The sequence below is a fragment of the Pimephales promelas genome, chromosome 15, assembly GCF_988280905.1.
Source record: "Pimephales promelas chromosome 15, fPimPro1.hap1.1, whole genome shotgun sequence".
NCBI classification, from domain to species: domain Eukaryota; kingdom Metazoa; phylum Chordata; class Actinopteri; order Cypriniformes; family Leuciscidae; genus Pimephales; species Pimephales promelas.
This window is the reverse complement of record NC_142783.1, coordinates 20,027,786-20,052,484: the sequence shown is the minus strand read 5'-3', so window position 1 is coordinate 20,052,484 and position 24,699 is coordinate 20,027,786. Positions and strand designations below refer to the sequence as shown.

Sequence of the window (24,699 nt, the reverse complement as noted above, 5' to 3'; positions counted from 1 at the left end):
ATTTTTGTTTTAAATCAAGAAATATATTTTGAAATCTACTTCTTTACTTATTTCCTCTACTTATTCTGAAATAATGTTCTTCTTTCTTTGGCATTTGCATCAGAGAACAGACAGGATGAGTGTGAACCCATTATTATACTACATTGTTTTTTTTTTTAGTTTTTTTTTTTAGAGAGTCTTTACTTTCATGTCTCTCGTCTCGTCTCACACCACTTCATCTTTTTTGCTTCTTAATTTCACATTTTTGTAAAATTGTACATATTTATGTAATGTAATTTAGACAGCTTTGGCTAAGAACAAAGTAACATCATTAATATGATCACTCCATAATGCTTAACTTTGTGTCAACAGAAATATCTATAAAAAAATCATACAGTCAAAAGTAAAGATGAAAGTTGCATAATATTCAGCTGTGTCTTTTCCACGATTATGCCTCTATAATTTTTAATCAGCACAGGCTCCAGGATATTGATGTGTCATAAGGAAATCCGTCTCAGGATGGTTTTGACTATAAAAGTCATGATTGAAAGTTTGAAGACAAACTTGTTCAGAAGAGAAAGATGGAAGCCCTGACTCTCCTTCTCTGTCTGCTTCTAACTGCCTATCAAGGTAAGATTATTATTCACAGGAAAAAATTGTACAATATATGACAATCATCGGCTTGACATCATAAGTTTTGCTTAAATTATATATAATTTCTTAGTTCATATGCTGACAGTAATCATCGATAAAAACATGTATGTATTGATACATTATAAAGACAAGCATTACATTAAATATTATGTCTATATGTCATATTACAGCAAATCCCATTGGGTCATGGACAACAGGTAAATCAATGAACATAATTTAGTGTATAACATGTGTTTTTTAAGGCTGTTTTTATACAGTGTTGAAACTTCAATTTTCATGATACATTTATTTTGTTTTTATAGATGACAGGACAGCAGGTAAATCAATTAACATAATTTAGTGCATAACATGGCTGTTTTTTATACAATGTTGAAACTTCAATTTGCATGATACATTTATTTTGTTTTTATAGATGACAGGACAACAGGTAAATCAATTAACTTAATTTAGTGCATGACATGGCTGTTTTTTATACAATGTTGAAACTTCAATTTGCATGATACATTTATTTTGTTTTATAGATGACAGGCTGTATTCCACTGAAGGGTCTCCAGGTATCTGTCTGTCTGTCTATAGTTTTTGTCAGGAGTGAGTCACTTCATTAAGTTGTTGTGATTGTGTAAAATTTGTTATTTTCTGTTTCCCCCTCTGTATTCAGGACCGTGTGGTGGCTCTATGACTGATTGGATGGGTGATTTTTTCAGCCCCAGTTACCCTAGTAACTACCCTGATAACGCACGATGCACATGGACCATTCATGGCGCAGGGGCGACAACTGTGCAATTGACCTTTACCGATATTTTGTAGGAATCATTCGTTATCTACCACTATCTCTATCCGTTTTGTCACTTGATTTAATTTCTGAATTTATGAGATTAAACAGAACACCTGAAGTGTGTAACTTCATCTTCTCAAGCAAAATAAAGATTTTGTGAAGTATTTTGTGAACACAAAATGTATGTTTTCAAATATTCGGAGAATTATTCTATTAATTTGCATTTGTTTTCTCTCTCCTCTGTTTGCTAGTTTGGAAACATGCTGTGATTACATCAGAGTATTTGATGGTCCTTCCACCCTCAGCCCTTTACTGGATGAAATACGAGAGTACAAGAACAAAAGCTACAACTCCAGCAATAATGACCTGACTGTGCTTTTCTACAGTGACCACAGTATATCAAGAAGAGGATTTCATGCAAGCTGGGTCTTTGTAGGTAAGCAATTAAATAAAATGAATAGAACGAATTTCATATTTAACACAATGCCAGACTGAATCAAAAATATTTAGAGCAATGATTCAGAAATAAACAGCGCAATAGTGTAGACGAATTCCGGAACGAATTACTTTTATGAACCGCTTCTGTTTATTGAATCAGATTTATTGAAAGCTTAAATCAATGTGCTTACTGTTTCATATGACAGTATAGGCTCAATATGAATTTTGTCAGTAGTATTTTATCATTCAAGTCATTAAAAGCCTGTGTAAACACCTTTTGCAACTTTCCAAATTCCTTATACTAAAGAATCATTACTGTAACAGTTAAGAAAGCAGAATTGTTTGAATCATTAATGATTACCATTCCTACTCATAATATAATGGCTAAAATCTACTTCTCTGTTTGTTAGATTCCAATTCATGCAGGCACAACTGTGGATACTCCTTTGGCAGTTGTTCATGTGATGATTCCTGTCAGTACAATAGAAACTGTTGTTATGACTACGACAGTGAGTTCCTGATCAGATCAATCAGAATTCACAAATCTCTCTTATTCATATATGTAACTTTAAATTTTTAATACATAATGTACAACAAAACTCTATTACTATACTTTTATACAGGCTACTGCTCACAGACAGCGACTTGGGCAACTACAACAGGTGAACCTACATCTATTCTAATCAGATTCAAAACTTTTACGGGTTTCCTGGGTTTAGATAGACTGATTTCCCTATAGTGAAACGTCACACACATGTTAATGGCTATTGTAGTCATACATGTATTAAGGGCTTCATGGATAATATCTGTTTCTGCTAGATTTCCCCTCCTGCATGTACAACTGTGGATACAACCTTGGCAGCTGTTCATGCACCTACAACTGTCAGTACTATGGCAACTGTTGCCCTGACTACGACAGTGAGTTCCTCTTGATCAGACAGTACAGTACTATACAGAAATATCTCTTGCATTGAGTGTATGGTTTAATGCAGTATATTTCCAGATATTAAATTGATTTTTACATATTTTCCCTTTATACAGACTACTGCTCTGCGACAACTGAATGGTCAAATACATTGACAACTACATGGTCAACTACATCGACAACTGAATGGCCACCTACAGAAGGTACACCAATGACTCTTATTTGATAATTCCTTTCTCTACTTCAGGGTTCCTCAAACTCAGTCCTTGAGGGCCACTGTCCCTGCAGTGTTTAGCTCCAACCTTGATCTAAACTCTGCAGGACAGTGGCCCTCCAGGACCGAGTTTGAGGAACCCTGCTCTACTTGCTCAATTCTAATTATGTAGCTAAGGAATAAATGACGACGAGTCGTTGAATTATTAGAAAAATAATGCCGCTCCTCCGGGAACGTGATTTATAGATTGTCATGTCAGAATATGCTAATCAATGACTAGAATAGTTGACTCCACATCATCTACATAAATTCATCAACTAACCATTCAGAAATATCCTGTTGCATTCTACATGTCACTTCTTCTTGAGTCTCTCCACAATTGTCTGACTCCGGTTTGAACTTTTCTTATGCATCTAAACCCAAGCCTCCATTGCTAATTCCAAAACGTAATTTTAGAGCATATATTGAGACTTGAGCAACTGAGAGCAGGAGTTGACTACACGTTTCTGTGCGAGTGTGACTACTGTAAGTGTGCGTTTGAATGGGAGAGATTGGGAGAAAGACAGTGGGCTATATGCATTCCGTACATAATAAAACATAATTTTGTGGCGAAAAGCAAGGAAATAATTTGTAATTTTTATCCTTTTGTATACTATATTTATTTGCTTGGTCAGTCAGTGTCGTAGTGGGTTTTGGTTCTTTTGCTGTTGTTGGCTGTAAGGACCTTTGAAATAACTGATATCGTTTGGAGACGTAATATGGAACTGTAATGCAGTCAAGGCCTACCTGTAACTACTTTAGTTTATAAGACATTATTTTGCCAATATATGATCATCTGAAAAGTGTAATACTTTCTCAAAAACATATCTATACATTCAATAACAGATGAATACTCCTGTGAGAATATCTGTGGGCAAAGTCTTCCTCTCTGTGGATGTGACGACCACTGTCAACTATATGGCTCCTGTTGCCCTGACTACAACAGTGAGTTCCTCTCGATCAGGACAAATTCATTTGAAATAGCTATAATGAAATGGACTTTAGTAAACCAAATTATTTTAAATTCATTTCATTTGAAAAATGGTTTGAAATTCAAATTCATTTAATTTGAAATTCAGTTTTATCGCTTCTCTTTTCACAGGATACTGCTCAACTACAACAGCAGAAACAACAGAAACAACATGGATTGATACAACAGGTCCTGCTGCTGCCATTCAGTTAGATTAACCATACATTGATGACATCATGAGTAAACTCTGTTCCTCTCTATAGCTCCCTCCTGCATGTACAACTGTGGATACAACCTTGGCAGCTGTTCATGCACCTACAACTGTCAGTACTATGGCAACTGTTGCCCTGACTACGACAGTGAGTTCCTCTTGATCAGACAGTACAGTACTATACAGAAATATCTCTTGCATTGAGTGTATGGTTTAATGCAGTATATTTCCAGATATTAAATTGATTTTTACATATTTTCCCTTTATACAGACTACTGCTCTGCGACAACTGAATGGTCAAATACATTGACAACTACATGGTCAACTACATCGACAACTGAATGGCCACCTACAGAAGGTACACCAATGACTCTTATTTGATAATTCCTTTCTCTACTTCAGGGTTCCTCAAACTCAGTCCTTGAGGGCCACTGTCCCTGCAGTGTTTAGCTCCAACCTTGATCTAAACTCTGCAGGACAGTGGCCCTCCAGGACCGAGTTTGAGGAACCCTGCTCTACTTGCTCAATTCTAATTATGTAGCTAAGGAATAAATGACGACGAGTCGTTGAATTATTAGAAAAATAATGCCGCTCCTCCGGGAACGTGATTTATAGATTGTCATGTCAGAATATGCTAATCAATGACTAGAATAGTTGACTCCACATCATCTACATAAATTCATCAACTAACCATTCAGAAATATCCTGTTGCATTCTACATGTCACTTCTTCTTGAGTCTCTCCACAATTGTCTGACTCCGGTTTGAACTTTTCTTATGCATCTAAACCCAAGCCTCCATTGCTAATTCCAAAACGTAATTTTAGAGCATATATTGAGACTTGAGCAACTGAGAGCAGGAGTTGACTACACGTTTCTGTGCGAGTGTGACTACTGTAAGTGTGCGTTTGAATGGGAGAGATTGGGAGAAAGACAGTGGGCTATATGCATTCCGTACATAATAAAACATAATTTTGTGGCGAAAAGCAAGGAAATAATTTGTAATTTTTATCCTTTTGTATACTATATTTATTTGCTTGGTCAGTCAGTGTCGTAGTGGGTTTTGGTTCTTTTGCTGTTGTTGGCTGTAAGGACCTTTGAAATAACTGATATCGTTTGGAGACGTAATATGGAACTGTAATGCAGTCAAGGCCTACCTGTAACTACTTTAGTTTATAAGACATTATTTTGCCAATATATGATCATCTGAAAAGTGTAATACTTTCTCAAAAACATATCTATACATTCAATAACAGATGAATACTCCTGTGAGAATATCTGTGGGCAAAGTCTTCCTCTCTGTGGATGTGACGACCACTGTCAACTATATGGCTCCTGTTGCCCTGACTACAACAGTGAGTTCCTCTCGATCAGGACAAATTCATTTGAAATAGCTATAATGAAATGGACTTTAGTAAACCAAATTATTTTAAATTCATTTCATTTGAAAAATGGTTTGAAATTCAAATTCATTTAATTTGAAATTCAGTTTTATCGCTTCTCTTTTCACAGGATACTGCTCAACTACAACAGCAGAAACAACAGAAACAACATGGATTGATACAACAGGTCCTGCTGCTGCCATTCAGTTAGATTAACCATACATTGATGACATCATGAGTAAACTCTGTTCCTCTCTATAGCTCCCTCCTGCATGTACAACTGTGGATACAACCTTGGCAGCTGTTCATGCACCTACAACTGTCAGTACTATGGCAACTGTTGCCCTGACTACAACAGTGAGTTCCCCTTGATCTGACAGACACTTTAAGATAAAATTCTGTAAACAAAAATGTAATCTTTCCTGTAGTGAGCACATGGGTCAGTGTATTTTCTGTGACAAAAATGTGATTTTGCTAAAGTTGTTTCTTACCTTTTCAGTTTTATCTATTCTCTTTAAACAGGCTTGTGCTCAACAACAGGACCGGCAACAGCTTACTGGCAAGATACAACAGGTGCTGCTGCCATTTAGCTGAATTTAAGGGAAACAGTAATGAGATTAATGACATGAAATGGATCAGTTGAATGAACAACAGTTTACTTAAATGCAGTAATGAGTTTTGCTTTTCTAACTAAATATACACACCATGTGATTGTGACCCAATAAGTTGTACATCACACACATATTGATGACAGTGAGTAAAATCTGTTCCTCCCTCTGACACAGAATCTCCCTCCTGCATGTATAACTGTGGACACAACTTCAGCAGCTGCTCATGCACCCACAACTGTCAGTACGATGGCAACTGTTGCCCTGACTTTCACTGTAAGTTCCTCAAAAACAGATGAAAAATCTGTTAAAACTTGCCATGGAGTTGAAGCATTTATTGCTGAATAAAACAAATGTGTCAGAATGGCATTTATTCCAATAAGATAAATGAAAGGAAAAATAACCACGTTTATGTCTAAAGTTGTAGTTAAATAAAATAAAAAAAGTTTATAGAAATGTGGTATTAAATGATTCTATCATCACCACATAACATATACCACAGAAATACTTAAAGGGATACTGCACTTTTTTGGAAATACACTCCCCTTTTTTTCATTTCAACACTCCCCCAGAGTTAAACAGTTGAGTTTTACCGTTTTCGAATCCATTCAGCCGATTTTCTGATATTTAGAAGAATATCAATAACCAGACAGTTTCTGGTCTCATTGACTTCCATAGTATATTTTTTATGGAAGTAAATGAGACCAGAAACTATGGAAGTCAATGAGACCAGAAACTGTCTGGTTACTGATACTGATACTGATTCCGGCTAAATGGATTCGAAAACGGTAAAACCCAACTGTTTAACTGGGGAGTTGTAAAATGAGCCTATTTCCAAAAAAAGTGGAGTATCCCTTTAAGGAAGCTCTTATTCATAACTTGTTATACAAATGATGTTTTGAAGAATGTACATACTGCATTTTAGTTAAAGCATTATGTGGCCATGGGCTTCATTTTAGTCCAAACCACTTCTTGAAGACTCAAACATTACACTTATGGTGCTAACCCAGTTTTATCTTCCTTCCTTTAATCAGGGTATTGCCCATCGTATACAACACAGAGAGACTTAACAACAGGTACTACTGTCTTTAGTTTGTGTAATGCCTGAGGCTAAATTCAGATCACATTATTTTCTGATTCTTATAAAACTTGTTTCTAAACTGTAAAATTTTACTAATTTTGTTTCTTTATGATTACCAGTTTCTCAACATTGTGGAGGACACCTGTATGGATCTGGGCTGTTTTCCAGTCCAAACTACCCAAACTATTATCATGACAATGCCTACTGTGTGTGGTATCTCTCTGCTCAGCAAGGACAGAGAATCTTCCTGTCATTTGCTGATGTGCAGTAAGTGAGGAATATCTATCTATTTATCTCTCTCTATGCTGGGTAAATTACTTACAAATTGCAGTCGATCACTGATTCCAAAGTACATCTCAAAAAGGGAGGGGGGGGGGGGGGGCTTGGGTTCCCTCCAAATTCGCAGGAGGGAACAGCGGCAGAGCTGGTTGTATGATGGGCCATGGTGAGACGAGGGAGCATTGAGGCACAACCGATGGGTCGAAGTGTCGTGGTGGAGTTTGGGGTTGGTGGCAAGAGGCGGAGACAGGGGGTCCTCACACCGAGGCAGAGCTGGTTTGAGGCAGATTCACACCACTGAATGGAATCAACTTGGGATGCACCGAGGGACTGACAGGAACCTGCGGTGGCAGGGCTGGGGAACTGGCTGGCTTAGGAAGGGGAGGTTGGAAGGGAACTCTAGGGACACAGGAAGTTCTAAGCTGGGAGGGACCAGTGGGGGCAGGAGAAAAAGGGGTATCTCCTTCTCAAATACCTTAAATTCACAGTCAGATGCTAGTAGAAGCTCACATCAGTGGAGGGGCTCCATTCCATGCCCTCGTACTCTACGAGTACTCCCTCTGGGACAGGCAATGTTGGCGACTCGAGCACCTGGTCAGATGTGTCGCTTGGCTCCGGGGTGGAGTATGGCTCACTGTCCGCGAATGGCCTCTGCGTCTGGAGTAGGGGTGGTGTTGTCCTCCGAAGTACAGATGATGAACGACATTGTTCAATAGGGTTCCTCTTTTCTGTTTGGGGTAACAGTTTTTCTGTTTCTGTTTCTTTCAGATTGGAGCGCTGCTGTAACTGTGACTACATCTCTGTACATGACGGCTCTTCCACTGGTCATTCACAGCTGGGAAAGGTCTGCTTCAACGACACCACCCACCAGGTGTTTCACTCTTCTTCACGATACCTGACTGTTGTCTTCAGGAGTGACTACTCTGGAGTCAGCCATGGTTTTAAGGCCTTTTTCACAAGCTCTCTGACTGCAGATGAAGGTATTTCAAAGTCTCTTTTTGAAATAATTCTGTAACACAGCTACTGTAACTTGTATTTGATCCCTTCTGTTGCCATATTTGGTTTTCATTTTTGCTTAATGGAATAATTTCTAAAAAGTATTGAAATAAAATACTTTAAAAGTGCAAAATTACATTGCTTTGCAGGTCGTGTGGATTGCTCCTCAGACAACATGGTCATTGTCATTCAACGGTCTTACCTGAACTCACTTGGATTCAGTGGAAATGACCTTTATGTGGATGATCATCTTTGCAGACCCAGTATTACCAGTACTGAGGTTGTGTTCAGCTTCTCTCTCGACACATGTGGAACCGCCAAACAGGTGTGATCTACATGTGTGTCAGATCCAGCATGGCTTCATTGCTGATATAAAAGCCGTTACTTATGTTTTCAAAATTGAATAATTGTGCCTTTAGCTGTCAGCTTTTAATACTTGAATATGCTGTGTCGGATTAGTTAGATACCATAAATCTAAGCATCATTGATGGGGCATGTTTACCACCCAAGATCACCTGCTCTCTGTTTCTCTCTCCTAGATGATGAACAGTTATGTGTCCTACACCAATAATGTGCGGGCATCTCAGTCTCAGTCGGGTGAGATCACTCGTCAGTCACAGTTCCTACTACATGTGGGCTGCCGAATGGAGCCGGACACTATGGTCCAGATATTGTACAGGGCCAGGGAGAACATCAATGCCAACATCACAGGAACGGGGCACTTCAATGCCAGCATAGCCTTCTACACCTCCAGCGGTTTCTACCAACAAATTTATGACTCTCCATATGAAGTGAACCTGAACCAGCTTCTATATGTTCAAGTCAAGCTAAACAAGCCTGACAACAGCCTGGATCTATTCCTGGACACTTGTGTAGCATCTCCAAATCCCAATGACTTCAAAGATCGTTCATATGACCTGCTGCGTAATGGGTGAGACCTTTAAATTCTTAAATGTGACACCCTTTTATTTGAACTACCAACTCAGTGTGTGACTGTACTTATTTTCCGAATTCAAATTCTTTATCTCAATTTTCCTTCCTTGGTTGTAGATGTCCCAGAGATAACACATATTATTCCTACACCAGCGGTCAGCACTATTATGCTCAGTTCCGTTTCCAGGCTTTCAAGTTCCTCCGGACTCATTCCTCTGTGTACCTGCAGTGTAAAGTGACCATCTGCCCCGGTAACGATTACAACTCTCGCTGTCGCCAAGGTTGCCACTTCCGTCGCAAGAGATCACTGCAGATTGACAGCACCTACCACACCAACACTGTGACGCTGGGGCCAATCAAACTCAAAGGTCAGAGTTCTCTCTGAGTCTCACAGATTTAAAGCAATAACTCACCCAAAAGTGACAATTCTGTAATTATTTACTCACCCTCATGTTGTTCTGAACCCATATTCTGTTACTTTCTCCGTGGAGCACAAAAGGAAAATTCGGAAGAATCTACAACATGAGGATAAGGGAGAATAAAGTCAGAATTGTCAGCTATCCATTTGACTATTTAAGAAACTTCTTAAAAATAGGTTTAAATTAATATTTACAGTTTCCATTTAGTATTTGAAATGCGATTAATATGTTGAGCTTGTACATTTGGATAATATCCTGTACATCTCTAGCTGTCGAAGTTTGAATTATCAGTATTCTACTTATGACTGACTTTACTGTGCAGGGCGGAGACATCTTTTCGGACAACGTGAGAAGATTGAGGCAGAAGAGTGATTTGATCATCATCAGCATTTCTATTTCTCATCTGTATCATTAATCAAATCATATTATCCTTCCTAAGCAAATTGATTTGAATGAAATTTTCTTTTATTCATTAAAGCAATCCTTCTTCAGATGCACGTCTTTGTCTATATCAGTGGAATATAATATACAGATTTTTTTTGCTGTCATTTAACCAAGCAAGTCACTTGTCAAGATAATGCATTGATATACAGTATATAACTATTAATCAACACAAAACATTTTGCATTGCATTAAAAAATAATATGGAAAATAATATGGTGAAATTGATGCAGGGATGACATGAAGGTACAGAGAGAGAGAGAGAGAGAGAGAGAGAGAGAGAGAGAGAGAGAGAGAGAAACTAAACCAAAACACTGGACTATATTCATAATGAACAGCATAATCGTATCTCAAATTTAATGGATTCATTTTATTTATTTATTTATTTTTTTAGTTTGTGTCATGTTTTATCCCAGAGATGAAGAAGGTGGGCAAAGCAGACTCATATATATATATATATATATATATATATATATATATATATATATATATATATATGAGTCTATACATTTTATATAACTTTTATTTACAATGCAATAACAAGAACACAAACAAAGCAGGGCGCCATGTACTAACTAAATGTAATAGTTTTCTTGTAATTTAGACAAGGAATCAGTCAAATTATTTAACTCAGACCTAAAGGATTTGTGGATAACAAGAACTGGAATTTCCAATAGGACACAACACATTGCAAAATAGCAACAAGATCATTTCTTCTTTCGTTCGGTTATTGAATTTGAATTTAATTTACTGCCAATTCCTCTGAATTTCTTCTTCAGACTGTTGACTTGATATACTGTATTATGAACAAGCCCGACATAGATCCTCATATACATATCCCAAGCTAACCAAAAAGTTTGAGAACCACTGCTCTAAATCAAGGATAAAGAAATTACAGTTAAACATTTTACAAAGCAAAACGAAATGTGCATGCTGTTTGATGAATGAGGAAAATGACTTAATCATGTTTATAAAAAAGATATTTAAATGTCCTAATTGAACTAAGGCATAATACAAATACATAGAATAAATCAGAACATACAAACCTGCTTTTCTGCATTTTGCAGTATTGCCCCTGCATTGTCATGAAAAATGCGGATCAAGCAAGTTCATTGGTGAAAACAAATTTACAGAGAATCTTCTACAGCAATAATATCAGTGGAAAGGTAAATTATGATATTTAAATAAGCCCCAGGCTCCATATCCTGCTGCTGACTTGCACATTGAGTTTAAATTTGAGTTTGACCTTCTAAATCATTTGTTCTTAGATGAAATGGTGCACTATTAAAGTGGGTGTTCCAATGTGTCACATCTTTCCAATGAAAAACTACCACGGGGAAATTGAAAACAATGATGACATGGGCGTTCTAATTTTACAGGCATTAACTCAAATTATACAGGTGGCTGATGACAATGTAATGGACCGTTCAGCTAATCAGTCATAATTCACAGAACTGGGATGTGAACGAGAAACTTGTTTCATCCTTACTGTAGACATGTAGGTTTTTATAATTGAAGTCTTCACTGTAAAAAAAAATGTGTTCAATTTACGGTAAAATACCGGCAGCTGTGGTTGCCAGAAATTTACCATATAAAATACGGTAGCAAGACTTTACGGTAACAAGGTTTTACAGACTTAACTTAAAATGTATTTTACAGTAAAATTACATGAAATTTACCATTAGATCCATCACAGTTATTTACCATATATAGTACGGAAAGGTTCTGTTAAACAATTAACAGTTTTTTTACGGTGGCCGAGAGAGCTCACCGCGCTGCAACCTGATGAAGACGAATGCAAATACAAAAAACGTGTGCAACTATAAAAACGCGTACAAATACAAAAAAACATCCGCAAATTAAGAAAAACATCTTCATCAGTTCCACAACACACGTGTGCTCCAAGTACTCACAACACAACCAAATACAGAAACGCGCTGCAAACGTTCACAACACCACCAAATACAGAAACGCGCTGCAAATAACACGGTCCACAACGGAAATGTTTCCGGGGAACCAAATAAGTGACGGACCCGACTGGAACCACAGGACGTGCTTACAGCAAAAAACCTTTATTGACAAGAAGTCAAAGCCTATATTTTTTTTCATAAATAAACTATACTATTAAAATAATATTGAATATATAAATAATATTATACTATTATATTTTTTTATAGTTCGTATGTTCAATATGTTCAATGTCATCACAATACAAATGAGAAAAGAACAATGATCTGAAAACTAAACTAAATAAATAAAAAAAGATCTAGAACAACATGAAGGCAAGATATTAATCTATACATCAGTTACACTATACAAATAGTTTCATTTTATGTTTAAATTTTCATAAGAAAAGTTTCCTAAAAATGTTAGGTAATGTGGCACATACAGATATAAAACGGATATTTTAACAGATTTTTAGAAAGTAAAAATAAATAATAAATAATTTATTTGCAACCGTTATGTTAATCATTATATTTCTGTCGTCAGAACAGCTATACAGCTGATGGACAAAGTGCTGTGTTGTCATAGGAACATCCAAGGTAAAAATAATTACATTACCTTGTCTGTCTGTTGTTGCTCCCTTCATCAAGTTCCAAGCGGCTACATAAATGACACACTAGGTGTCATGCTCACACCAAATTCCCACTTGAAGAGCTTTGCCGTCTGCCCTTTGAAGGGAGTAGGGCATAGGGAAGCTCACGAGCAACAAGCAAGTCCCAGTTGGGTCCGTCACTTATTTGGTTCCCCGGAAACATTTCCGTTGTGGACCGTGTTATTTGCAGCGCGTTTCTGTATTTGGTTGTGAACGTTTGCAGCGCGTTTCTGTATTTGGTTGTGTTGTGAGTACTTGGAGCACACGTGTGTTGTGGAACTGATGAAGATGTTTTTCTTAATTTGCGGATGTTTTTTTTTGTATTTGCACGCGTTTTTATAGTTGCACACGTTTTTTTTTGTATTTGCATTCGTCTTCATCAGGTTGCAGCGCGCTGAGCTCTCTCGGCCACCGTAGTTTTTCACTCTTTTACATCAATTTTACAGTGTTTCTCTATACACAAACAGTTTTAAATGAGAGATTTAATCTATGATTAAAGAATTTCTATTTCTTTACATTTTCTGGTGGACCTAAGATAGTCAAGAGGCTTTTCAAGGTTTATTAGCTGGAAGATATTTAGGCAACATGCCAGATGTGGACCAGTCAGAAATGCTAGGCCTACTGTTTTGGTTTTGAGAATGAAATGACAGAACGAACAATCACTGAAGTACTCTTCGCATAAGTCAGGTTTATTAACATTCAACATCAAATCCACCAAAACATGTTATTCAATACTTTTCTGATAATTTAGTTCATTATGCAGACAGAAACATGAAATGTTTAAATAGTAGCACCACAGACATTTCCAAAAACATTACAAATAACATCTACAGAATGGCACAGGTGGTAGCGATGAGGGAATGAAAGAGAGAACAGTGTGCCCACACTGCTCAAACACAATCATTAACACTGCTTTACAAAACCAGTGTATACAGCCATGTGCTATGGTGCTAAGAAGACCTCAGGTCACTAAAATTATCTATTTGAACAACAATCCTACAGGACACTATTTCTCACTGCTAAACAGCCAGGTTACTTTTCTGTGCTATATATTTTCTTTTCAATCTCAACCTTGTTGATTTAAGTTAAGTCTAAATAATGTAGCTCTCTCAACCAATAAGCAAGTAATAATTTGTGATAAATTATCATAAATTAGAGGAAAGAAATATTAAAAGTGGCAATGTCATGTTACAACACTTCAACTAAAGCGTAAGAATAGCCGTGACATGTACTGTCGTTCATGTCAGTGAATTCTAAATGTAAAAATATTAATAATAATAATAATACAAAAAAATGCAAAGTGTTAACTTTCAGAAAATAACTGTAGGCACTGATTACTGAACTCTGGCACTTATAAAAGAGAGTTGAGGCAAAATCTGTGTTCTGAATTATTGTAAAGTTGGGAAAACGGGATGGTAGTTTTTGATGTGAGAACATCATTAGCATTCACATTTCTTGCCTTTTCAAAGACCAACAAATGTACACTCTCAATGTAGCTTCCTGACTTCTTCATAACATACCAATAACAGTTCCGATAAAATAGTCCACCAATTTTGTCTTTGGAATGTTCCAGATACTATAGTTGTATTATTGTTACGTAAAACGGGGCAAAGTAACACCCATGTGTCCTTATTTGTGCTGGCCTCTTGCAAAGTGACAGGCAAAGTCATAACTGTTCCTGCATCTGTGTCCACATATATTACACTGAAAAGGGTTCTCATAACCATGGCAACCCATGTGGATGGTGTAGAGGATGTTGTCGGGGTAATATATGTGACAGTGTGGGCAGTGGTGGAGCATCTGCGGGTCCTGTACTGGTGTGGGCGTCCCTGGCTGGCTGTTGGTACCGCTGGGAGTGCTGGTTCTCTCGCTGCAGGGTCCCACCCCTGGGCTGCAGCCACTGTGGGCTGCCGGTCTGGGCTCGGGGGTGATGGGAGAAGAAGCTTGAGCCGCGCTGACAGAGACGGCAGCGGGTGCCATCACAGGCTGCTGAACGAGGAATGTGGGCTTTTCGTCGGGTAGAGATTCTGCTCCAGGAGATACCGGTGCACCTTGAGCTTCAGACGGGATGCTGGCAAGCTGACCGGCGAGAGTCGAAAGCTGGTTCAGCGGGTTGTCCAGGACCATGTCCGGGTCCTCCCTAGAGCCACTTCCAATTGCTCCACCAACTTGCGCATCCTTTCCTAGACTGTTAAAGGCCTCCTGATGGAGGTGGGCGTGAGGAGGCAGATCATGGCCGAAGTCACCCAAGTGATGCTGCTCTGAGTTGGGCTTTTGCAAAACCATGGATGGCGGGCTGAGGTTGATGAGCAGCCGGCGGCCATAACCCAGAGAGTTTCCTCTCTTCTGGAGGACACTGAGCATTTTCCGGTGTGATATAGCAGAGCGTGCGCCTTTCATGGGAAGGAGTTTGTGTCTTCGGCGCCGGTGATGGGAAAGGTTACTTCGATCGCTGCAGCGGAAAGAGCACAGCTCACATTTGTAGGGCTTCTCACCCGTGTGAGAGCGCATGTGTGCCTCCAGGTGGCGCTCATAGGCTGAGGCGAAAGGACACAAGTGGCATCTATGGGGTTTTTCACCTGAAGGAAGAGATAGAGAACATCTTATTTACTTGGTAAGCTGATGAAAAGACCAAAGAGCATCTATATAAGTAGTCAGAGTGCAACTAAAGTTAAAGATCAGACTTCAGTCTTACCTGTGTGGATGCGAATGTGTTCGATTAACCTTGCAGTGCCTCTAGTGGCGTAGTTGCAATAGCGGCACTTGAGTTTGCCATCATATGTTCTCTCAAAGCCATCCACTAACATCCCTGAACTATCCTCTAAGGATATGTCCACTGCTGGGTGCTCCAGGCCATTCTGGCCAAGTTCTTTAAGGTAAGAAAACAAGAACAGAAAATAAGATAATATGATCAAGGAATGGGACACATCAAGATATATTAAGTTATATTAGAGTTTTGTGTTTAGCACACTAGAAACAGCAGACACTTTCCACAAATAAGGTACACTTTATTTTAAGAATTAGAGGCATAAATCCAAATGTTGAGACAACTGTTGGATGTGTTAATCTATGATAAAATAACTTAAAGGTAAACCATGTAACTATATTATTTATTTTTATTTTAATAAATTGCTCACAATAGATAATGCTTTACAATGAACTCTGTTAAAGAGCTACATGTGGCAATTTATCTGTTCAATAAAATGCCTTACTTGTTGAGTAAAAAAAACCCACTATCCCCGCTTCAGTTTTACAACATTTCAAATCCCTCAGTTCTCACCATCTCCAAAAAGCCAAGCCAATGTTGATTCTCGTTTTAATAAAAGCTCTGTGACTTAACGGGGAGATTTAGCCTGCACCATGTCATCCTTTTTTGCTCGCTGTGAAAACTAACTTATGCCTCTCCCACACATGCATGCGTCAAAGTAGCTGAAGAAACTTTTCTCTGTCTACAGATATGACTAGACACTCACGGCCAGTGACGGATGTATGCAATTTCCCGTGAAAACCATCCTGCGCTTACAATAGTGAATCAGCTTAACAAAAACACGTTTGGAAAGACTGACTATGTAGAAAAATTACATTTTTGTTCATTTTGAAAAAAAAAGATCATTCTGTACCTTTAATTTATCATTCCAAAATAACAAAAAAGTTACAACATTGGGATCCCTACAGCGTGGCTAAAACTATAAGACATAAATAATTAAATAAACATAATAAATAAGTATTTAAATACTTAAAATAAATAAAGTTTATACATAAATTTCAAACCAACATTTGGTCTCAAACTAGCACCTACCTAATGACAGTTTAAAGGGTTAGTTCACCCGATATTTCTGTCATTATTTACTCACCTTCATGTCGTTCCAAACTTGTAAGACTTTCGTTCATCTTCAGAGCACAAATGAAGATATTTTTAATAAAATCTGAGAGCTCTCTGTCCATCCATGACAGCCTCGCAACACTTTGATGATTCAAAAAGTTCATAAAACTAATCCATATGAATTGAGCAGTTTAGTCCAAAAAGAGACGAGGCTCTTATATGATGAACAGATTAAATTTAGGCTTTTTTTTCACATAAACATAAACATTCATCAACTGTTGTGGTAAATGGAAGCTAAAACCTGTTTGCTTGACATGCGAGAACCAATGAGGTTCATTCTCGTGTTTTTTCTCATGCACATTTGAGCTTCTGTTTATGTTAGCTAGTAAATGTTTTTTCTGTGAAGAAGAATATGAAGCGATCGAGTCTCTTTTGGGAAATTTGGAATAACCCGTTCAATTCATATTAGTTTTACAATTTCTTTTGAACTTTATGAAGTGGCCAAGTTTCAAATGCATAGCTGTCAATGGAAGGACAGAAATCTATCAGATTTCATCAAAAACATTTTCATTTGTATTCTGAAGATGAAAAAAAAGTCTTACAGTTTTGAAAATTCACATGGGTGGGAAATGACAGAATATTTAGTCAAGTCTAAAACAACACACTGGAAGGCCCTCTAAGCATTACCTCCTTGGAGATCCTCACTGTCTTTCCCTCCGATGACAGAGCCAGATATCATGTTGACATGTTGGGTCTGTTGACTCAGGTACTCCTGAAAGTCCTTCACAAAATCCAGTGGTTCTGGCTTCTCCTCGCCCATTGAAAGATCTACACTGCCGTCCTCTGTTGTTATAAACTAGATCCAACAGGCTGTGAATAAAATACAACCAGAAGATCTTGCAGATGTTTATTTAATAAAAACGTATTAAATACCTAACATGATACCCACTTTAAACAGACACAAAACAATAGTTTACAAGCAGTATGTAAAGTGTGAGTTCCAGTCGATTCTTCTACAATAACATGCAACCACAGGCCAACGGGTGCGGCGAACATATGAGATTTCTTAAGCTCATAAGTTATAGCGGAACTTGTGACAGTTTTACTAATCATTCATATTAGTCTGGCTGTTACCCAGTTGACAGGGTAACATGCGTTGCTATGATAGCGAGTGAACGTTGACGTTGCTAAGCATTCCCAACATTTACGGTATCATTAAAACAACAATTAACAACAGTTACCTTCTCAAAGACGTCAGAGGAATTAAAACCACACTCAGTTGTTTAATGTCTTGACAGTCGACCCGTTCTTTAAGGGGATATTAGACAAATGGGAGTAAATAAAGCTTCATGTTGAAGCTGGACAGCTAACGCCAGCGAGTTAGCACGACTGATTCAGTTGAAACCAGATTTTAAACGAGCTTTACATTTGAGCAGAAGTTAGATCGACGTATTTAAAACATACTCAGTGTATCCACTAGGACTGTGCCATTACTAAACGGACAGTAAAATACGGTGTTTGGTGGCCTAAATGATGCTCTGCGACATCAAAACAAAAGAAAACGAAGGGGTGAAAGTTCAAACAGGAGGTGCGCTGCTGAAATGATTCCGACTTCGCTCCGATAAATTAACATTTAACGTTAGTTCCTGTGTGTCACTGTGAGTACAGGACTTTTGCAGAGCAAACCAGACTTTTCAAAATTAATGTATCCTTACACAGTATCCTAAAATGTGCGAATACAGTATTTAATTACATTTCCATTTCATCATTTGAGTTATTGCTATTTTGCCATGTTTTTAGTTGTTAGCTTATGTAGCCTAAATAACAAACTGTAAAACAATTATAAGTAACGTTATTCAGCTTTTCCCTTCCTCTAATCAAATCATGTTATCGTCTGAATATTGTTTTAATTGATACTCAAGCTTCCCGATGCTCTAAAATTCATTTATTTTACATATAGCCATGTTCCTGGTGCCATCGAAAGGACATTGTTTTAGTGGAAAACAACAGCATGTGTAAGTATTTACAATGGAGTTTAACTTGCAGTCACGTTAAACATGCTGTCATTCGCAACATAAATCTGTTTGATATTATACATATTTAATTAGCTATACATACTGAGCAATGACTAGCTCTTTATTTCCATCCTGTTAGGGACCCTGTTGATTTAATCTTTTATGTTTTAAAAGCATATTTCTGAAAGTGTTGTATCATTTTTGCTTTTTAATACTTTCTTAAATTAGGCTATATCTTAATATATTCAATGATATTCATATCCAAAAGGGAGCCTATTGCAAAACAGCATTGATCCGTTTAATAATAATAATAATAATAATAATAATTAAAAAAAAAAACATTTAGAGCTCTGCATCAAGTGCATTGATGATTCATCACCTTTTACCAGATTAGCTACATGGATAATTTCCATATTCAAATGTCATGGGCAATTTGATGAGTACTTGAGCCAATTGCATTACTTTAAATAGCAGGATTGGCTCATTTATGTTTCATAGCGTTTAATATTTAACAAGAGGGGAAGTTAGCTGAAGATCGCATTGCCCCATTTGTGTCAGGGTTGTAGGAAAACCATTGAAGAGGCTGTGACAAATTACCAGTTAGAGCGAGAGCTTTGGATTCTTATGACACTCTTCAGAGTTGTAATGAGAGGGTTCTGTAACATGGGGCAATTCATTCCCTGTGATCATGGTTCAGATGACCAGAGAACAACTTACCTTGCTCCCATAGGCTAAAAAGTTAACAAACTCTATAGTCATTTAGCCTTAGTATGTGAATAATATATATATATATATATATATATATATATATATATATATAGTTTTTAATATTTATTTTCTACACTGTTTTTCTTTAGACTTTTCGACAGACACGGCATCTCAAACAGACAATTCTTCTTACCAAAAACATAATTGCTGATTTGCTGTTGTATGTCTAATTCTTCTTTTTTTCACAGTTAGGACACTAGATGGCGCAGGATGTCAAGTTGTGACGACCATGTATTGAAATAAGGAAGGCCTGCATGTTTGTTTCATATGCATTTTTTTAAGCATAATGGAAGTTGTCAGTATTTTGATTGTTGCATATGAATAAACTGAGAAGTCTTGATTCAAAGTGCACTGTTATTTTAGCATTATTGAGTGAAAATTGCAGACTATGCAGTTGAGGTGCAGTACAGTCTGTGGGTTTCAGTGAAAAGCGCCGTAAACTTATCCAAAGGTAGGCAAGACAGCCTGACCTTGTGGGGTTGAACTACGACCCCCGAAGCAGTCAATTACAACACTTCCTAATGGCCTGTCCACACTAATGTTATTTTATAGCAATTTAATTATGCTCAGGTTTCCCGTGAAGCCATTTCCCTTTAAATAATTCAAGCAGGGTGACAGTAATTTGTCAGTTGAAAAAGATGAATTGGGGTTTCAAGTGGGCTTCTTTTCATGAAGCGTTATTGTTTTCAAAGCCGGGGAGCAACAGGCTATAGCGATAGAACTTTGCTGTGATGATAACAGTTAATTTGTTTCTTAGCTGTCATTGGTCATCAGATTAAGAGATTCTGAAAATCTAGAAAAATATTGTTTCAGTATAGCGATGTTGCAATGTTGTATAAATGCCAAGTAGCCATACATTCTTTTTGGTTTTGACAACCATGTCCAAAATAGCCTACTATAGGCTACACCTTCATATATTACACCTTTATAATTCGAACTGCGCACAGACTTAATGACTTAAATCACAAATACCGATAGGCTACTCGGTTCACAAATCAGTTATTATTTATTTTTTTATTTTTTGGGCCGACTTAGTTTCCTCCCTTCTTCTCACTCTCCATTTGAATTTAGCATCTGCAGAGTGTCTGAAGCCGCTCCATCGACACCTGCTCGGGGGTAAGTCAGACCAAGTTCCCCCGTTGCACCCTAATTCACATTTAAAAGCCTTTGAATGAGCGGGCCCCCTTCTCCCCTCCAAAGCGCTTGATTTATGTGCTGTTTGTGGTTTTATAGAACGCGAAACAATTCATTTTCTCCTGAAAAGGAATTGGGTATTAATTTGGAGAAGGCCCCTGAGCACTTTTTTAAGACTCCAATCATATGCTGGAGTCATTTAAAGGCTGCCGTGGACATTAGCCCCCGAAGAAAGGCTTTTAATCCTGCCTGAAGAGCGCAGCTATAGAAACGGCTGCCCCAACGCCAAATCATTACTGCTAAAGGGTGAAGGAGGATCACTGCTGGATTTATTCTTCACGCCCCCAAGACTATTTATTTCTGGAGAGACCCTATCTTACACCACCCACCCTTGTGCGACACGGGGCGTGTGTAGAAGCAGAGAAAGGGAAAGAAATAGGATAAAGGAAGTACATATTAAGCTTTTCATTTTCCTGCCACTTAATTTCCTCGCGGCCGCCTGTGTAATGAATGTAATTGCTACCTTTGATGAGAACACTATTATCTGAATCACACTTTAAATGGGCAAACAAGGCCCCCTCCATCCTCTCTCTCTCCCCCCTCACAAAGCGGGTATAAGATCTCTAATTATGTGACAGAACAAGTGGTCTTTCTCAAAGCCGTGGCGTTGCGCTCGATTGCCAAAGAGCAGCCTTGGTTACATTTGCACAAAGGCGCAGATTAGCAGCGATACGCACGCCACACACAAAGATGGGCGTTTTTTTATCATTAATTTCCTGCGTGAACCAATGAATGTCTTTGTACAGGAAATTCTCATTTAGTCGAATGCCAGATCTCATTTTCTAAAAGTCCGGGCCAATCTGGCTGATTGGAATATTGCATTGAAAATCAAAGCAATAGGGCCTAAAGGGAATAAAAAGGAATGCCAATACAAAAGCAATGAGTATAGTTTATTTATTCCCTTAAGAAAAGTGCTAGTAGAAGACTGTTCATATTATGCTTATTATAGCTTAATTTATATAGCTAGGCCATAGCCTATGCAAGCTGAGGGAAATCTATCTATCTGTCTATCTATCTATCTATCTATCTATCTATCTATCTATCTATCTATCTATCTATCTATCTATCTATCTATCTATCTATCTATCTATCTATCTATCTATCTATCTATCTATCTATCTATCTATCTATCTATCTATATGGGTAGGCTATTATTAATAGCATTGTATTCATTTAAATAACACAATACAAATTCATATCCTAAAAAGCTATTATTGTACCTCATTGTATGTGCTGCTTGGATCACGTTCTAAGTTTTGTATGACACACCGAACCTCAAACAGACAGTTCAGTTATTCATGAGGATTTATCTTTGCACATCTCTCGGCGCGCACGCGGTGAATAGCTGTTTAATAAAAGTGTCGGGCGCGTCCTACAGATGACGTGCCTTTACGAGGCGACGCACGATAAAACCGCTGTCATGAAGTCTGAACGCGCGCGCGTCCCTCTGGCAAAGCTTCGCTGGAGAGATTTTCAAACGTCACAGGTGACAGCACGCTTCTATTCCGTCGAGCTCTTTAGCCCTGCCGAGATGCAAAGAACTATAAAGCAACGTCACAAATGATGAATTACACAATTATTCTTAAATGGCTGGCGTTTTGAGCTATATGCAAAGCCATTTGGCACCTTAAATGTGAGTTATTATTCTTTAAAGCAAGCTATACTTAAATGATAAAGTGATAATCAATTCCTTTGACTATGATGCCTCGCTTGGAGCCTGGGGGAAAAACTACTGATCACTTCTATTGGTCTGCAAATGATGGTACTTACATCATGACAGATGGCTGGCAGGAGCAATGTGTGACTTTAGAAAGGTTTATAATGTCTGAAACAGGCTGCCATTCGGGCCCAGTCAGGCAACAGAGGAATGGGCCAATATTTCTGAGTGAAGTGGCATTTTAGCTGTATTTATCTGAGGATCTCTACACCAAAACCATAGGCACTAATAAAGAAGATGCTGTAATAGCTTTTGACTGGGTCCAGTCGCTCTGGATGGGGAATGAACTGTCCTTTGCTGAATTATTGTGGCCAAATGCCATTTGTACAGCTTGAAAAGTGGGGGCATTTATCCTGACTGTCAGCGCTTGGCAATAGCTCATAGTCCTGAATGATATCTCCCAACGCACAGTTGCCCCAATACTCGCATTTCATGCTCGGTGCTGAGAGGGAAACTAATGGATAGCACTGTCTGAAGGCAGATAATTTAGAGCATCTTCTGTCAAATCTTTAAAACACATGGCTCTACACAAGCCAGCGGATACAGTGGAGTGCATCCAACTGCACCACCCATGCGCCTCCCTGCCACTTTGGGGCACTGAACCAGGGAAATTCATTAGAAATGGCTTTTGAATTCTCAAAAATTAGGTAGAGTATGGGGATCAGTCATGAAGGTCATGAATATCACATATAGAAAAAAAAACAGTTTCTAAAAGATTTAACAGAAGTAAAACTAAAATGATGCTCTCTTAATGTATTATTGCACATGCTGTTTGTTTGGTTGACTGTCTGTAGGCATATCCAGACACAGAGGACATCTCAGGTTAAAGAGATCCAATATAGTATTGATTATTGATAACAGCTGATCATTGGTATAATCATGTCTAATTGACTCCTTATCTCTTTTTCAGACCATAACTATTCATTGCAGAGCAGATGTTCTGCACCTCCAAACCTGTTAATTTCCATTCTTCTTGGTTTCAGTAACTCTTCTAGAAACTGTTTTCTATAGCACCACATGATATTTTGCCATTGAGCAATGACCCTCCGCCCAGTGTTTTCTGTAGCCCAGTCCTTACTATCATTTTTAAACAAAGTTCCAGTTTGCTTTCACAGTGCTTAGTATGTTTTATTTTATTCTCCACAGTTGACGCTGTAACAAGGAAGTACTCCATTACCTCTGTATTCTGTTTCTAAATGAACAGGCCCTCAAGTATTATTCACTTTCCCTGAACACTGCTTTTATTTTTCTCCGTACCCAGTAGGCCTCGTTAGTCACCATATGAGGTGAGTGGGCAGGTCATAATGGGAGGGAGGAATGACCCTTGACCTCCTTGACCTCTTATCGATCCCAGGGCCTAGTGCAGCTGGGCCTCTGTGAGTCTATGTGCCAATGCATATAGGGGGAGGAATTTAAACATGACACGCACTGTACCATGCCAGCGTGCCATTGGGGAGATCATTAATAACATGCATTTTACCTGTACATCAGTGACAAACCAACCAGAGCACAGAGAAGCAGGGAGTTTATGAACACAAACTTGGGGCTCACATAAATAAGAATTGAAAGAGAATGGATAAAGAGCTGCAAAACCATATAAATCAATGTTTTCTGTCTGTCTGAATTCTCAGGGATTTGAAATTTTGGGGGGCTGATGAAGTGAAAAATAGATAATGAATTGTACTGAATAACCTCAACTTATCTTAATCAGAGGAGCAGTTTGGTTTATTTGTGTCTTTAATTTTGAGTGAGTAAATGCTCAAATATTTGACCATCCTCTTATATTAACATTTTATATATATACACTCACCTAAAGGATTATTAGGAACACCATACTAACACTGTGTTTGACCCCCTTTCGCCTTCAGAACTGCCTTAATTCTACGTGGCACTGATTCAACAAGGTGCTGAAAGCATTCTTTAGAAATGTTGGCCATGCAGCATCTTGCATTTGATGGAGCTTTGTGACATGGTGCATTATCCTGCTGGAAGTAGCCATCAGTGGATGGGTACATGGTAGCCATTAAGGGATGGACATGGTCAGAAACAATGATCAGGCCGTGGCATTTAAACGATGCCCAATTGGCACTAAGGGGCCTAAAGTGTGCCAAGAAAACATCCCCCACACCATTACACCACCACCACCAGCCTGCACAGTGGTAACAAGGCATCCATGTTCTCATTCGGTTTATGCTAAATTCTGACTCTAACATCTGAATGACTCAAGAGAAATCGAGCAGACAA

General features: G+C 38.1%; 3 protein-coding genes across 6 annotated transcripts; 2 read left to right on the top strand and 1 right to left on the bottom strand.

Moving 5' to 3' along the window:
- Positions 1 to 477: 477 nt before the first annotated feature.
- On the top strand, positions 478 to 10,392 carry cuzd1.1 (CUB and zona pellucida like domains 1, tandem duplicate 1). Of its 4 annotated transcripts, none has more exons than XM_089120317.1 (27): positions 478 to 609; positions 804 to 830; positions 936 to 950; positions 1,046 to 1,060; positions 1,155 to 1,187; positions 1,292 to 1,436; positions 1,660 to 1,844; positions 2,257 to 2,355; positions 2,470 to 2,508; positions 2,666 to 2,764; positions 2,888 to 2,974; positions 3,871 to 3,969; positions 4,127 to 4,167; positions 4,257 to 4,353; positions 4,477 to 4,563; positions 5,460 to 5,558; positions 5,716 to 5,772; positions 5,847 to 5,942; positions 6,108 to 6,158; positions 6,371 to 6,469; positions 7,228 to 7,269; positions 7,394 to 7,541; positions 8,322 to 8,533; positions 8,699 to 8,874; positions 9,089 to 9,480; positions 9,600 to 9,850; positions 10,224 to 10,392. In XM_089120317.1, exons 1-27 carry the CDS (start codon positions 561 to 563, stop codon positions 10,271 to 10,273), a joined length of 2,790 nt encoding a protein of 929 aa, XP_088976443.1. In that variant the 5' UTR covers positions 478 to 560; the 3' UTR covers positions 10,274 to 10,392. The 4 variants fall into 4 exon arrangements, with proteins under 4 accessions (XP_088976443.1, XP_088976440.1, XP_088976442.1 ...); XM_089120314.1 differs by having other exon boundaries at positions 4,127 to 4,183; positions 4,258 to 4,353; XM_089120316.1 differs by lacking the exon at positions 936 to 950 and having other exon boundaries at positions 4,127 to 4,183; positions 4,258 to 4,353.
- Positions 10,393 to 11,427: 1,035 nt separating this feature from the next.
- ifi44e (interferon induced protein 44e) lies at positions 11,428 to 11,787 on the top strand. Its single transcript, XM_089119961.1, has 2 exons — positions 11,428 to 11,508; positions 11,611 to 11,787. Exons 1-2 carry the CDS (start codon positions 11,428 to 11,430, stop codon positions 11,785 to 11,787), a joined length of 258 nt encoding a protein of 85 aa, XP_088976087.1.
- Positions 11,788 to 14,371: 2,584 nt separating this feature from the next.
- Positions 14,372 to 18,351, bottom strand: ikzf5 (IKAROS family zinc finger 5). The gene is made up of 4 exons (XM_039669917.2): positions 18,003 to 18,351; positions 17,449 to 17,631; positions 15,634 to 15,807; positions 14,372 to 15,517 (listed from the first exon to the last, which is right to left on the bottom strand). Exons 2-4 carry the CDS (start codon positions 17,579 to 17,581, stop codon positions 14,568 to 14,570), a joined length of 1,257 nt encoding a protein of 418 aa, XP_039525851.1. The 5' UTR covers positions 17,582 to 17,631; positions 18,003 to 18,351; the 3' UTR covers positions 14,372 to 14,567.
- Positions 18,352 to 24,699: the final 6,348 nt, after the last annotated feature.